This window comes from Mustela putorius, unplaced genomic scaffold (assembly GCF_011764305.1).
Source record: "Mustela putorius furo isolate JIRA1106 unplaced genomic scaffold, ASM1176430v1.1 tig00000461_pilon_pilon_pilon, whole genome shotgun sequence".
NCBI classification, from domain to species: Eukaryota; Metazoa; Chordata; class Mammalia; order Carnivora; family Mustelidae; genus Mustela; species Mustela putorius.
Window position 1 is genome coordinate 412,626 of NW_025421390.1, and position 12,558 is coordinate 425,183.

General features: G+C 39.8%; 1 protein-coding gene across 5 annotated transcripts in view; it reads right to left on the reverse strand.

The window, feature by feature from the left end:
* LOC123392230 (phosphatidylinositol 3,4,5-trisphosphate 3-phosphatase TPTE2-like) overlaps positions 1-12,558 on the reverse strand; it is a 125,955-nt gene that overhangs the window by 98,397 nt on the left and 15,000 nt on the right. For 4 of the 5 annotated variants that reach the window (XM_045080553.1, XM_045080551.1, XM_045080552.1 and 1 more), the window contains exons 3-9: positions 10,412-10,465; positions 9,709-9,762; positions 7,231-7,284; positions 6,259-6,312; positions 3,926-3,979; positions 2,966-3,019; positions 894-947 (exon numbers count right to left, since the gene is read on the reverse strand). In XM_045080553.1, coding sequence (XP_044936488.1) covers positions 894-947; positions 2,966-3,019; positions 3,926-3,979; positions 6,259-6,312; positions 7,231-7,284; positions 9,709-9,762; positions 10,412-10,465 — 378 coding nt within the window. The remainder of the gene's footprint in view (positions 1-893; positions 948-2,965; positions 3,020-3,925; positions 3,980-6,258; positions 6,313-7,230; positions 7,285-9,708; positions 9,763-10,411; positions 10,466-12,558) is intronic. The other variant, XM_045080549.1, reaches the window with a different exon arrangement.

Genomic DNA, 12,558 nt, shown 5'->3' on the forward strand with positions numbered 1-12,558 from the left:
AAATATATGTTATAAAAAATAAAAAATTATATAAAAAATAAATAAATAAATAAATAAATAGCTGCAACTGCTCTCTACGTATGAACTGGTCAATCTCTAAAAATTCTTGCATAATTCATCTAATTTAACTTGGTAGGTCACTTTTATTAGAAATGAGGCTTTATTTTAGAGGCTAAGGACTATGTTAGGCCTACAGATAAACAATGTATCAATCTGTAAGAAGTTCTATACTGTCACCCTAATCCCAGTGTGTAACAGCCTTTTCTGGTAGAATTTATTTCAAATTCAGCTGCAGTTGAGAGGTACAGATCTCTTTGACCCCAACTCGTTTCATGACCATCATTCCCTTCATGGCCTGCTTACTCTTCATACTTCCTGGTTGCCTTTCCTGACCCTTAGGCATTGTCAGTGCCTAAAGACCCGAGGAAGAGGTTCCTTCCAGTTTGGTGGTAGGTTTAGAGCACCAGCCTCACATGGGGGCCGAGCTCTGGAGGGTGAGGGACAGATCCAGGATCCATTAGCTGCATCCTTTCTGCTGACTCCTCCTTCCTCCAAATAAATTTTCCTCCTCCCTTGCCCACTCTAGTAGACTCTCATCCACAATTGTCAAGGGTGGACAAATATGAACAAACGCAGGAATCAAAAAGACTCTCTCTAGAGCCTGTTCATCCTTTTTCCACCTACCTTCAAAAGACAAAGAATATTACATATAGTGCCTTACCAAGAGATTGACGTTACAAAGATTATCACAGGATCTCTGTATTCCTATGTGTGATCCTGAGAGCAAACATCCCAAAACTCAGTGTGTGTGTGTTGTGTGTGTGTATGTGTTTGTGTGTGTGTATTTGTGTGTGTAGAGGTACTTATTTATGTATGTATTCATCATAGCTCACATCACTTCGCAGAGTCCTTCGGTAGATGGGGCTGTCCATTCACTCTGGCCAGGGCTAAAGGATTAAAAACAGACACGGTAAGACATCACATGACTTCCAGACTTACTTTCTTAGTTGAACTTATAAACCCACTGACACATAGAAAGTTCATATGCAAATCAATTATTTGAAGCCTAATATCTCGTTTGCCCTAGAAATGAAGATTTACATGTTTGTAATAAGTATTATGGACCTAGCAAAAACACAGATGACTCCAGGATCATGTAGAGATCTTAACTACAGAGCCTGGCCAGTGTGGAACAGCCTATTATGGTGGAACTGATCTCAAATTCACCCTCAATTTGCAGGTATGCCTCCTTCTTTCCCATCTAATTTCCTGCTTCTCCAGTCCCTCCTTCACCGCCTTTCACCTCTCAAGCTTGCCTTCCCTGCCCTCAAACGGTGTAAAGAAACTGGCAGGCCTGGAACAGGGGCTCTTTCCACGTGACTGTGGCTTTGGGACAGTGGCTTCACATGGTGGCAAAGCTCTGGAGATTGAAGGATTCAGGTTTCATTAGCTCCTTTCTTTCTGTGAGGGCTCCTCTGCCCCCTGCCTACTGCTACCTCCTCCTGTCTTTAATAGCATTCTGTCCCTTCTTCACCCAATCAAGTAAGTCTCATACACAGGCATTCTGGAAATCTCTGAAAGGTTTTGGTTAGTAGACACCAGGCAGAAGAAGGATCCTCCTAGGACCTGTTCTTTAATGCAACTGGAGCCAAAAAGCATAAACAGTTGCCTATTGATGCTACATTGAAAAGATTCAGAAAGACTCAAAGACACGGTATTGTTGCAGATTTTCTTAAGAATAACCATGAGAGACTGTGGACTCTGAGAAACAAACTGAGGGTTTTGGAGGGGAGCTGGTTCAGGGGCTAGGTGAGCCTGGTGCTGGGTATTAGGAGGGCACGTATTGCAAGGAACACTGGGTGTGGTGCATAAACAATGAATCTTGGAACACTGAAAAGAAACAAGATGAAATGGGGAAAAAAAGAATATATTAGGAAACTTCATCTATTTTTTTTTTTTATTTACATTCAATTTAATTAACATATACCTTATTTTAATTTCAGTGGAAGAATTCAGTGATTCATCAGTTGCATACAACTCCCAGTCCTCATTACTTTGAGTGCCTTTCTTAATGCCCATCATCCAGTTCCCCCATCCCCCACAGACCTCCCCTTCATCAACCCAGTTTGTTCCCTATAGTTGAGAGTCTCTTATGGTTTGTCTCACTGTTTTCCTCTTTTCCTTCCCTTCCCCCATGCTCATCTGTTTTGTTTCTTCAATTCGACATGAGTGAAACCGTATGGTATTTGTCCTTCTCTGACTGACTTATTTCACTGGGTAAAATATCCATTAAGTTCCATCCACGTCATGGCAAATGGCAGGATTTCATTCCTTTTGATGGTTGAGTATATATACACCACAACCTCTTTACTCACTCATCTGTTCATAGACGTCTCGGGTCTTTCCATAGTTTGGCTATTGTAGACACATTGCCACTGGTATGAAATGGTCTCTCCTTGTGGTTTTGATTTGCATTTCTCTGAGACTGAGTGATGTTCAGCACTTTTTCTATGTGTTTATTGGCAATACGTATGTCTTCTGGAGAAATGTCTGTTTATGGCTTCCGCCCATTTCTTGACTACATATTTTGGGTTTTGGGGCTTAAGTTTTGTAAGTTCATCATAGATTTTGGATACTAGCCCTTTGTCTCATAAGGTATTTCAAGTATCTTCTCCCATTCTCTAGGTTGCCCAGTAGCTTTGCTGTGCAAAAGCTTTTTATCTTGGTGAATCCCCAACAATTTGTTTTTGCCTTTGTTTCCCTGGCCTTTTGGGATGTGTCTAGCAAGAAGTTGCTGTTGCCAAGGTCAAAGAGTTTGCTGCCTCTCTTGTCCTCTAGGATTTTGAGGAATTCCTATTGCTTGTGTATGTGTCTTTGTGAGTCTGTGTTGATACAAGTATATAAGTACATATGTGCATATATGTCCATATAAATATATATTTATCCTTATGCACTTATAGCTCACAATTTGCTGGTGATTTCCTCATCCATGTCCAGTTTCAATTCAGTCACAGAAGTGCTAAAGGAATAAAGAGGCACATAGTCAGAAACACATGTCATGCCCTACTGACCTTTTCCCCCCATTTAAATAGCTGCAACTGCTCTCTACGTATGAACTGGGCAATCTTTAAAAATTCATGCATATATCATCTAATTTAACCTGGTAGGTCACTTTTTATTAGAAATGAGGCTTTATTTAAGAGGCTAAGGACTATGTTAGGCCTACAGATAAACAATGTATCAATCTGTAAGAAGTTCTATACTGTCACCCTAATCCCAGTGTGTAACAGACTTTTCTGGTAGAATTTATTTCAAATTCAGCTGCAGTTGAGAGGTACAGATCTCTTTGACCCCAACTCATTTCATGACCCTCAATTCCCTTCATCGCCTGCTTACTCTTCATGCTTCCTGGTTGCCTTTCCTACCCCTCAGGCAGGGTCAGTGCCTAAAGACCCGAGGCAGAGGTTTACTTCCAGTTTTTGGTGATAGGTTTAGAGCACCAGCCTCACATGGGGGCTGAGCTCTGGAGGGTGAGGGACAGATCCAGGATCCATTAGCTGCATCCTTTCTGCTGACTCCTCCTTCCTCCAAATAAATTTTCCTCCTCCCTTGCCCAATCTAGTAGACTCTCATCCGCAGTCGTCAAGGGTGGACAAATATGAACAAAACCAGGAATCAAAAAGACTCTCTCTAGAGCCTGTTCATCCTTTTTTTCCACCTACCTTCAAAAGACAAAGAATATTACATATAGTGCCTTACCAAGAGAAGACATTACAAAGAGTATCACAGGATCTCTGTATTCCTATGTGTGAGCCTGAGACCAAACATCCCAAAACTCAGTGTGTGTGTGTGTGTGTGTGTGTGTGTGTGTGTGTATTTGTGTGTGTAGAGATACTTATTTATGTATGTATTCATCATAGCTCACATCACTTCGCAGAGTCCTTCGGTAGATGGGGCTGTCCATTCACTCTGGCCAGGGCTAAAGGATTAAAAACAGACACGGTAAGACATCATATGACTTCCAGACTTACTTAGTTGAACTTATAAACTCACTGACACTTAGAAAGTTCAAATGCAAATGAAATATTTGAAACCTAATATCTTGTTTTCCTTAGAAATAAAGATTTACATGTTTGTAATAAGTATTTTGGACCTAGCTAAAACACAGATGACTCCAGGATCAAGTACAGATCTTAACTACTGAGGCTGGCTATTGTGGAACAGCCTATGATGGTGGAACTGATCTCAAATTAATCCTCAATTTGCAGGTATACCTTATTTCCCATCTAATTTCCTGCTTCTCCAGGCCCTCCTTCACTGCCTTTCACCTCCCAAGCTTGCCTTCCCTGCCCTCAGATGGTGTCAAGAAACTGGCAGGTCTGGAACAGGGGCTCTTTCCACGTGACTGTGGCTTTGGGACAGTGGCTTCACATGGTGGCAAAGCTCTGGAGGGTGAAGGATCCAGGTTTCATTAGCTCCTTTCTTTATGCTGAGACCTCCTCTGCCCCCTGCCTACTGCTACCTCCTCCTGTCTTTAATAGCATTCTGTCCCTTCTTCACCCAATCAAGTAAGTCTCATACACAGGCATTCTGGAAATCTCTGAAAGGTTTTGGTTAGTAGACACCAGGCAGAAGAAGGATCCTCCTAGGACCTGTTCTTCTTTAATGCAACTGGAGCATTAAAAGGATAAACAGTTGCCTATAGGTGCTACATTGGAAAGATAAGAAAGAGTCAAAGACACGGTATTGTTGCAGATGTTCTTAAGAATAACCATGAGAGACTGTGGACTCTGAGAAACAAACTGAGGGTTATGGAGGGGAGCTGGTTCGGGGGCTAGGTGAGCCAGGTGGTGGGTATTAGGAGGGCACGTATTGTAAGGACTGGGTGTGGTGCATAAACAATGAATCTTGGAACACTGAAAAGAAACGATGAAATGGGGGAAAAAAAGAATATATTAGGAAACTTCATCTATTTCTTTTTTTATTTACATTCAATTTAATTAACATATACTGTATTTTTAGTTTCAGAGGAAGAATTCCGTGATTCATCAGTGGCATAAAACACCCAGTCCTCATTACCTTGAGTGCCTTTCTTAATGCCCATCACCCAGTTACCCCATCCCCCAAAAAGCTCCCCCTTCAGCAACCCAGTTTGTTCCCCTAGTTGAGAGTCTCCTATGGTTTTTCTGTTTTCCTCTTTTCCTTCCCTTCCTCCATGCTCATCTGTTTTTTTGTTTCTTCAATTCCGTATGAGTGAAATTGGATGGTATTTGTGCTTCGCTGACTGACTTATTTCATTGGGTAAAATATCCCTTAAGTTCCACCCACGTCATTGCAAATGGCAGGATTTCATTCCTTTTGATGGTTGAGTATATATATGTCACATTTTCTTTACTCACTCTTCTGTTCATAGATGTCTCGCATCTTTCCATAGTTTGGCTATTGTGGACACATTGCTGCTAGGAACATTAGGGTGCCTGTATCCCTTCAAATCACTATGTTTGTATTCTTTGAATGAATATCTACTAGTGCAATTGCTGGGGGTTATAGGGTAGCTCTATGCTTTTTAACTTTCTGAGGAACCTCCCTACTCTTTTCCAGAGCGGCTGACTGGTTTGCATTATTCCACTAACAGCATTCGAGGGTTCCCGTACTCTACCACCTCACCAACATCTGTTGTTCCCTGAGTTGTTAAATTTTAGTCCTTTCCACTGGTATGAAATGGTCTCTCCTGTGGTTTTAATTTGCATTTCTCTGAGGCTGAGTGATGCTCAGCATTTTTTCCATGTGTCTATTGGCCATCCATATGTCTTCTCTGGAGAAATGTCTGTTCATGGCTTCTGCCCATTTCTGGATATCATGTATTGGGTTTTGGGGTGTTAAGTTTGGTAAGTTCTTCATAGATTTTGGATACTAGCTCTTTATCTGATAAGGTATTTGCAATTATCTTTTCCCATTCTGTATGTTGCCCTTTAGCTTTGTTGGTGGTTTCCTTTGTTGTACAAAAGTGTTTTATCTTGGTGAAGCCCCAACAGTTCATTTTTGCCTTTGTTTCCCTAGCCTTTGGGGATGTGTCTAGCAAGAAGTTGCTGTGGCCAAGGTCAAAGAGGTTGCTGCCTCTCTTCTCCTCTATGATTTTGATAAATTTTTATTGCTTCTGTATTGTCTTTTGAGTCTGTGTTCATACAAGTATATAAGTACATACGTGCATATATGTCCATATAAATATATATTTATCTTTATGCACTTATAGCTCACAATTTGCTGGTGATTTGCTCATCCATGTCCAGTTTCAATTCAGTCACAGAAGTGCTAAAGTATTAAAGAGGCACATAGTCAGACACCACATGTCATGCTAGACTGACTTATCCCCCCCATTTAAATAGCTGCAACTGCTCTCTACGTATGAACTGGTCAATCTCTAAAAATTCATGCATATATCATCTAATTTAACTTGGTAGGTCACTTTTATTAGAAATGAGGCTTTATTTTAGAGGCTAAGGACTATGTTAGGCCTACAGGTAAAGAATGTATCAATCTGTAAGAAGTTCTATACTGTCACCCTAATCCCAGTGTGTAACAGCCTTTTCTGGTAGAATTTATTTCAAATTCAGCTGCAGTTGAGAGGTACAGATCTCTTTGACCCCAACTCGTTTCATGACCCTCAATTTCCTGCATCGCCTGCTTACTCTTCATGCTTCCTGGTTGCCTTTCCTACCCCTCAGGCAGGGTTAGTGGCTAAAGACCCAAGGCAGAGGTTCCTTCCAGTTTGGTGGTAGGTTTAGAGCACCAGCCTCACATGGGGGCCGAGCTCTGGAGGGTGAGGGACAAATCCAGTATCTATTAGCTGCATCCTTTCTGCTGACTCATCCTACCTCCAAATAAATTTTCCTCCTCCCTTGCCCAATCTAGTACACTCTTATCCACAGTCGTCAAGGGTGGACAAATATGAACAAACCCAGGAATCGAAATGACTCTCTCTAGAGCCTGTTCAAGCTTTTTCCACCTACCTTCAAAAGACAATGAATATTACATAGAGTGCCTTACCATGAAAAGACATTACAAAGAGTATCACAGGATCTCTGTATTCCTATGTGTGACCCTGAGAGCAAACATCCCAAATCTCAGTGTGTGTGTGTTTTGTGTGTGTGTGTGTGTGTGTGTGTGTGTGTGCATGCGTGTTTGTGTGTGTAGAGATACTTATTTATGTATGTATTCATCATAGCTCACATCACTTCGCAGAGTTCTTCGGTAGACGAGGCTGTCCATTCACTCTGGCCAGGACTAAAGGATTAAAAACAGACAGGGTAAGACATCACATGACTTCCAGACTTACTTTCTTAGTTGAACTTATAAACTCACTGACACTTAGAAAGTTCACGTGTGAATCAATTATTTGAAACCTAATATCTCGTTTGCTCTAGAAATGAAGATTTACATGTTTTTAATAAGTATTATGGACCTAGAAAAACACAGATGATTCCAGGATCAAATACAGAACTACTCAGCCTGGCCTGGCCCGTGTGGAACAGCCTGTTATGGTGGAACTGATCTCAAATTCACCCTCAATTTGCAGGTATACCTCCTTCTTTCCCATCTAATTTCCTGCTTCTCCAGTCCCTCCTTCACCACCTTTCACCTCTCAAGCTTGCCTTCCCTGCTCTCAGATGGTGTCAAGAAACTGGCAGGTCTGGAACAGGGGCTATTTCCACGTGACTGTGGCTTTGGGACAGTGGCTTCACATGGTGGCAAAGCTCTGGAGGGTGAAGGATCCAGGATTCATTAGCTCCTTTCTTTATGCTGAGACCTCCTCTGCCCCCTGCCTACTGCTACCTCCTCCTGTCTTTAATAGCATTCTGTCCCTTCTTCACCCAATCAAGTAAGTCTCATACACAGGCATTCTGGAAATCTCTGAAAGGTTTTGTTTGGTCGTCACTAGGCGGAAGAAGGATCCTCCTAGGACCTGTTCTTCTTTAATGCAACTGGAGCCAAAAAGGATAAACAGTTGTCAATAGGTGCTACATTGAAAAGATTCAGAAAGAGTCAAATAAATTGTATTGTCATGGGTGTTCATGTGAAGGTTGACATTTACTTCCCTTTCTCTCAGTGCATTTATGTTTGTGTGTGTCTGTTTTAATATATAAATATTTTCATATGAGTGCATAGGGATATATATTTATCTTTATTCATTTATAGCTCACAATTTACTGCTGACTTCATAGCCATCTGATTTCACTTCTGTCAGGGCATTTCTAAAGAAGAAAGAGGCACATAGTCAGACACCACATGTAATTCTAGACTGACTTTTTTTCTATATGAATAGCTACAACTGCTGTATACATTTGATCTGGTCAACCTTTAAAAATTCATGTATATAGGGGCGCCTGGGTGGCTCAGTGGGTTAAGCTGCTGCCTTTGGCTCAGGTCATGATCTCAGGGTCCTGGGATCAAGTCCCACATCGGGCTCTCTGCTCAGCAGGGAGCCTGTTTCCCTCTCTCTCTCTCTTTCTCTCTGCCTGCCTCTCTGTCTACTTGTGATTTCTCTCTCTCAAATAAATAAATAAAATCTTTAAAATAAATTCATGTATATAGCACCTAAATGAACCAGGTAGGTCACTTTTTATTATACATGGGGCTTTTTTTAAAGATGGTAATGATAGAGCTAAGCTATCACCCTGCAAATTGCACTACTGTGTATCTACCCCAAGGGTACACATGTAATGAAAAGAAGAGCCATAAGTACCCCAATGTTCATAGCAACCATGGCCACAATTGCCAAACTGTGGAAAGAGCCAAGACACCCTTCAACAGATGAATCAATAAAGAAGATATGATCCATATATAGAATGGAGTATTATGCCTCCATCAGAAAGGATGAATACCCCACCTTTGTATCAACATGGATGGGACTGGAGGAGAATATATTGAGTGAAATAAGTCAAGCAGAGAGAGTCAATTATCATATGTTTTCACTTAGTTGTGGAACGTAAGGAATAACATGGAGGACATTAGGAGAAGGAAAGCAAAAGTGAATTGGGGGAAATAGGAGGGGGAGACAAAGCTGTGGACTCTGAGAAACAGAAGGTTTTAGAGGGGGGGAGGTGAGTGAAGGACTAGGTGATCCTGGTGGTGGACATTAAGGAGATCATGTATTGCATGGAGCACTGGGTGTGGTGTATAAACAATGAATCTTGGAACACAAAAAAATAAAATAAAAAGATGCTAATGACTTTGTTAGACCTACAAATAAATAATCCATCAATCCATAAAAAGTTCTATACAATCCATAAGAAGTTCTATACTATAATGTGTAACAGCCTTTTTTGTAGAAATTATTTCAAATTCAATTTCATTTTGGAGGCACCCATCCCTCTTATTTATTTAAATTCCTAGTTCTCATGGCTTTCTGTCTTCCTACTTTCATTAAGGGTTTGGTTGCTACTAAGGGAGACAAATGTACTCAAGCAAAGAAGCATCCCTCTTATGGCTTCCACTCTTATGCAACTAAATCTTAAAAAGAAGAAGAAGAAGAAGATAGAAAGTTACCTACATACACTACAGTAAGAACTTAGAAGCAGTATTAAAGATACTCTATTGCCATGGATGCCCAAGACTGACTATTACAAATCTCAGTCTCTCTCTTTACTGTTCCATGAGTGTATGTTGAGATTATAAATATCATTTTAAATTTATGCATGCATAGCTCACATTCCAGTGGTGAAATCCTCATAGTTTTCCGATGTCCGTTCACTCTGGACAGGGCTAAAGAATTAGAAAGGCACATAGACACCACATGTAATGTCAGACTGACTTTTTTTCCATTTAAATACCTACAATTGCTCTATACTTATGAACAGTCAATCTTTAAAAATTATTTACTTATCACCTAAATGAACCAAGTAATTCATTCTTTATTAGAAATGAGGCTTTATATAAAAGATGCCAATGACTTAGGCTTATTAATAATGTATCAATTTATAAGAAGTTCTATACTGTCACCCTATTCCCAGTGTGTAATAGCCTTTTCTGGTAGAATCTATTTCAAATTCAGTTTCAGTTTGGAAGCACCCATCCCTCTTATCCATTTAAATTCCTGGTTCTCAGGGCTTTCTCTCTTCTCCTTACTTTCATCTGAGGGTTTGGCTGCTACTAAAGGAGACAAACCTACTTAGGGGAAAAGCATTTGTCTTATGAATTCTTTTATTCAACTAAATCTAAAAAAAAAAAAAAAAAAAAGACAGTTACATATATACATTACAGAGAAGACTCAGAAGCAGTTTTGAAGACTCTCTACTGCCACAGATACTCCTGAGAGTGACTTTTACAAATCTCAGTCTCTCTCTTTATTCTTTCATGCATGTATATGTTGAGATTATATATATCATTTTAAATTTATATATGCATATCTCACATTTCACTGGTGGATTCCTCATAGGTTTCCAAAGTCCACTCACTCTGGGCAGGGCTAAAGAATCAAAAAGGTACATTGTCAGACATCAGGTAATTGTAGATATACTTTTTCCATTCAAATAGTTACAACAGTCTAGGATATGAACCAGCTGATTTTTGGAAATCCATGTGCAAATCAGTAACCTGGAACTTGGTGTGTCAGTTTATTATTATCAATGAGGTTTATATGTGTTGGAGGGGATTTGGATAAAGGGGAACCCTCTTCCACCATTGGTGGGAATGCAAGTTGGTGCAGCCACTTTGGAGAACAGTGTGGAGATTCCTTAAGAAATTAAAAATAGAGCTCCCTATGACAACTGCACTTGCAAATGCAATTGCACTCCTGGGTATTTCCCCCAAAGATACAGATGTAGTGAAAAGAAGGACCACCTGTATCCCAATGTTTATAGCAGCAGTGGCCACGGTCGTCAGACTGTGGAAAGAACCAAGATGCCCTTCAATGGACGAATGGGTAAGGAAGATGTGGTCCATATACACTAAGGAGTATTATGCCTCCATCAGAAAGGATAAATATCCAACATTTGTAGCAACATGGACAGGACTGGAAGAGATTCTGCTGAGTGAAATAAGTCAAGCAGAGAGAGTCAATCATCATATGGTTTCACTTATTTGTGGAGCATAAACAAATAGCATGGAGGACAAGGGGAGATGGAAAGGAAAGGGAGTTGAGGGAAATTGGAAGAGGATAGGAACCATGAGAGACTATGGACTCTGAAAAAGAATCTGAGGGTTCTGAATGGGCAGGGGGTGGGAGGTGGGGGAACCAGGTGGTGGTATTAGAGAGGGCACATATTGCATGGAGCACTGGGTGTGGTGCAAAAACAATGAATACTGTTACACTGAAAAGAAAAAAAAATTAAAAAGGAAGAAAAAAAAAAAAAAAGAAAACATTCCCATTTGCAATAGCACCAAAAAAGTAATTAGAAATACTTAACTAAGGTGACAGAAGACCTATATTCTGGAAACTATAAGACACTGGTAAAAGAAATGGAAGATTACACAAATGGAAAAATATTCCATGCTCAGGAGTTGGGAAAATACTGTCAAAATAATACCCAAAGCAACCTACAGACTCAATGCAATTCTTATGAAATTACCAGTGTTTTTAATAGAACTAGAACAAAGAATCCTAAAATTCATGTGGACCACAAAATACCCACATATAGCCAAAGCAACCTTGAAAAAGAATAAAACTGGAGGTATCACAATCCTGGATTTGGAGATAAACCACAAAGCTATAGTAATCAAGAGAGTACAGTACTGGCATAAAAACAGACACATAGATCATAGAGGCCAGATATAAGCTCATGATTATATAGTCAAATTAATCTTCAACAAGGAGGCAAGAATATGGAAGGGGAAAAGAATAGTCTCGTCAAGAAATGGTGTTTGGAAAACTTAGCTGCAAAAGAATGAAACTGGATTGATTTCTTACTCCATACACAAAAATAAACTCAAAATGGATAAAGGACCTAAATGTGAGATCTAAAATCATAAAAAGGGTACAGGCACTAATTTCTGACATTAGCTAGAGAAAAATCTTTCTAGATATGTTCTCTTGAGGTCAGGGAAACAAAAGCAAAAATAAATTGTTGGGTCTATATCAAAATAAAAAGTTTCTGCACAGCAAAGGAAACAACCAAAACTAAAAGACAACCACTGAATGGGAGAAAACATTTGCAAGTGACATATCCAATAAAGCATTAGTATCCAAAATGTATAAAGAACTTCTACAACACCAAAAATCAAATAATCCAATTTAAAAATGGGCAGAAGTCATGACCAGACATTTCTCCAAAGAAGATATCTAGAGGGCCAACAGGCATATGAAAAGACGCTCAACATCACTCATCATCAGGGAAATGCAAATCAAAACTACAATGAGGTATCACCTGACACTTCTCAGAATGGCTAAAACTGAACTGCCCATTGATAGATGAATGGATAAAGAAGATGTGGTATGCATGCATATATGTAAAAACACATATATACACACACTCACAAATGAATATTAGTCATAGAAAATAGTGAAATTTTGCCATTTGCAACATGGATGGATCTAGAAAGTATAACGTTAAGTGAAATAAG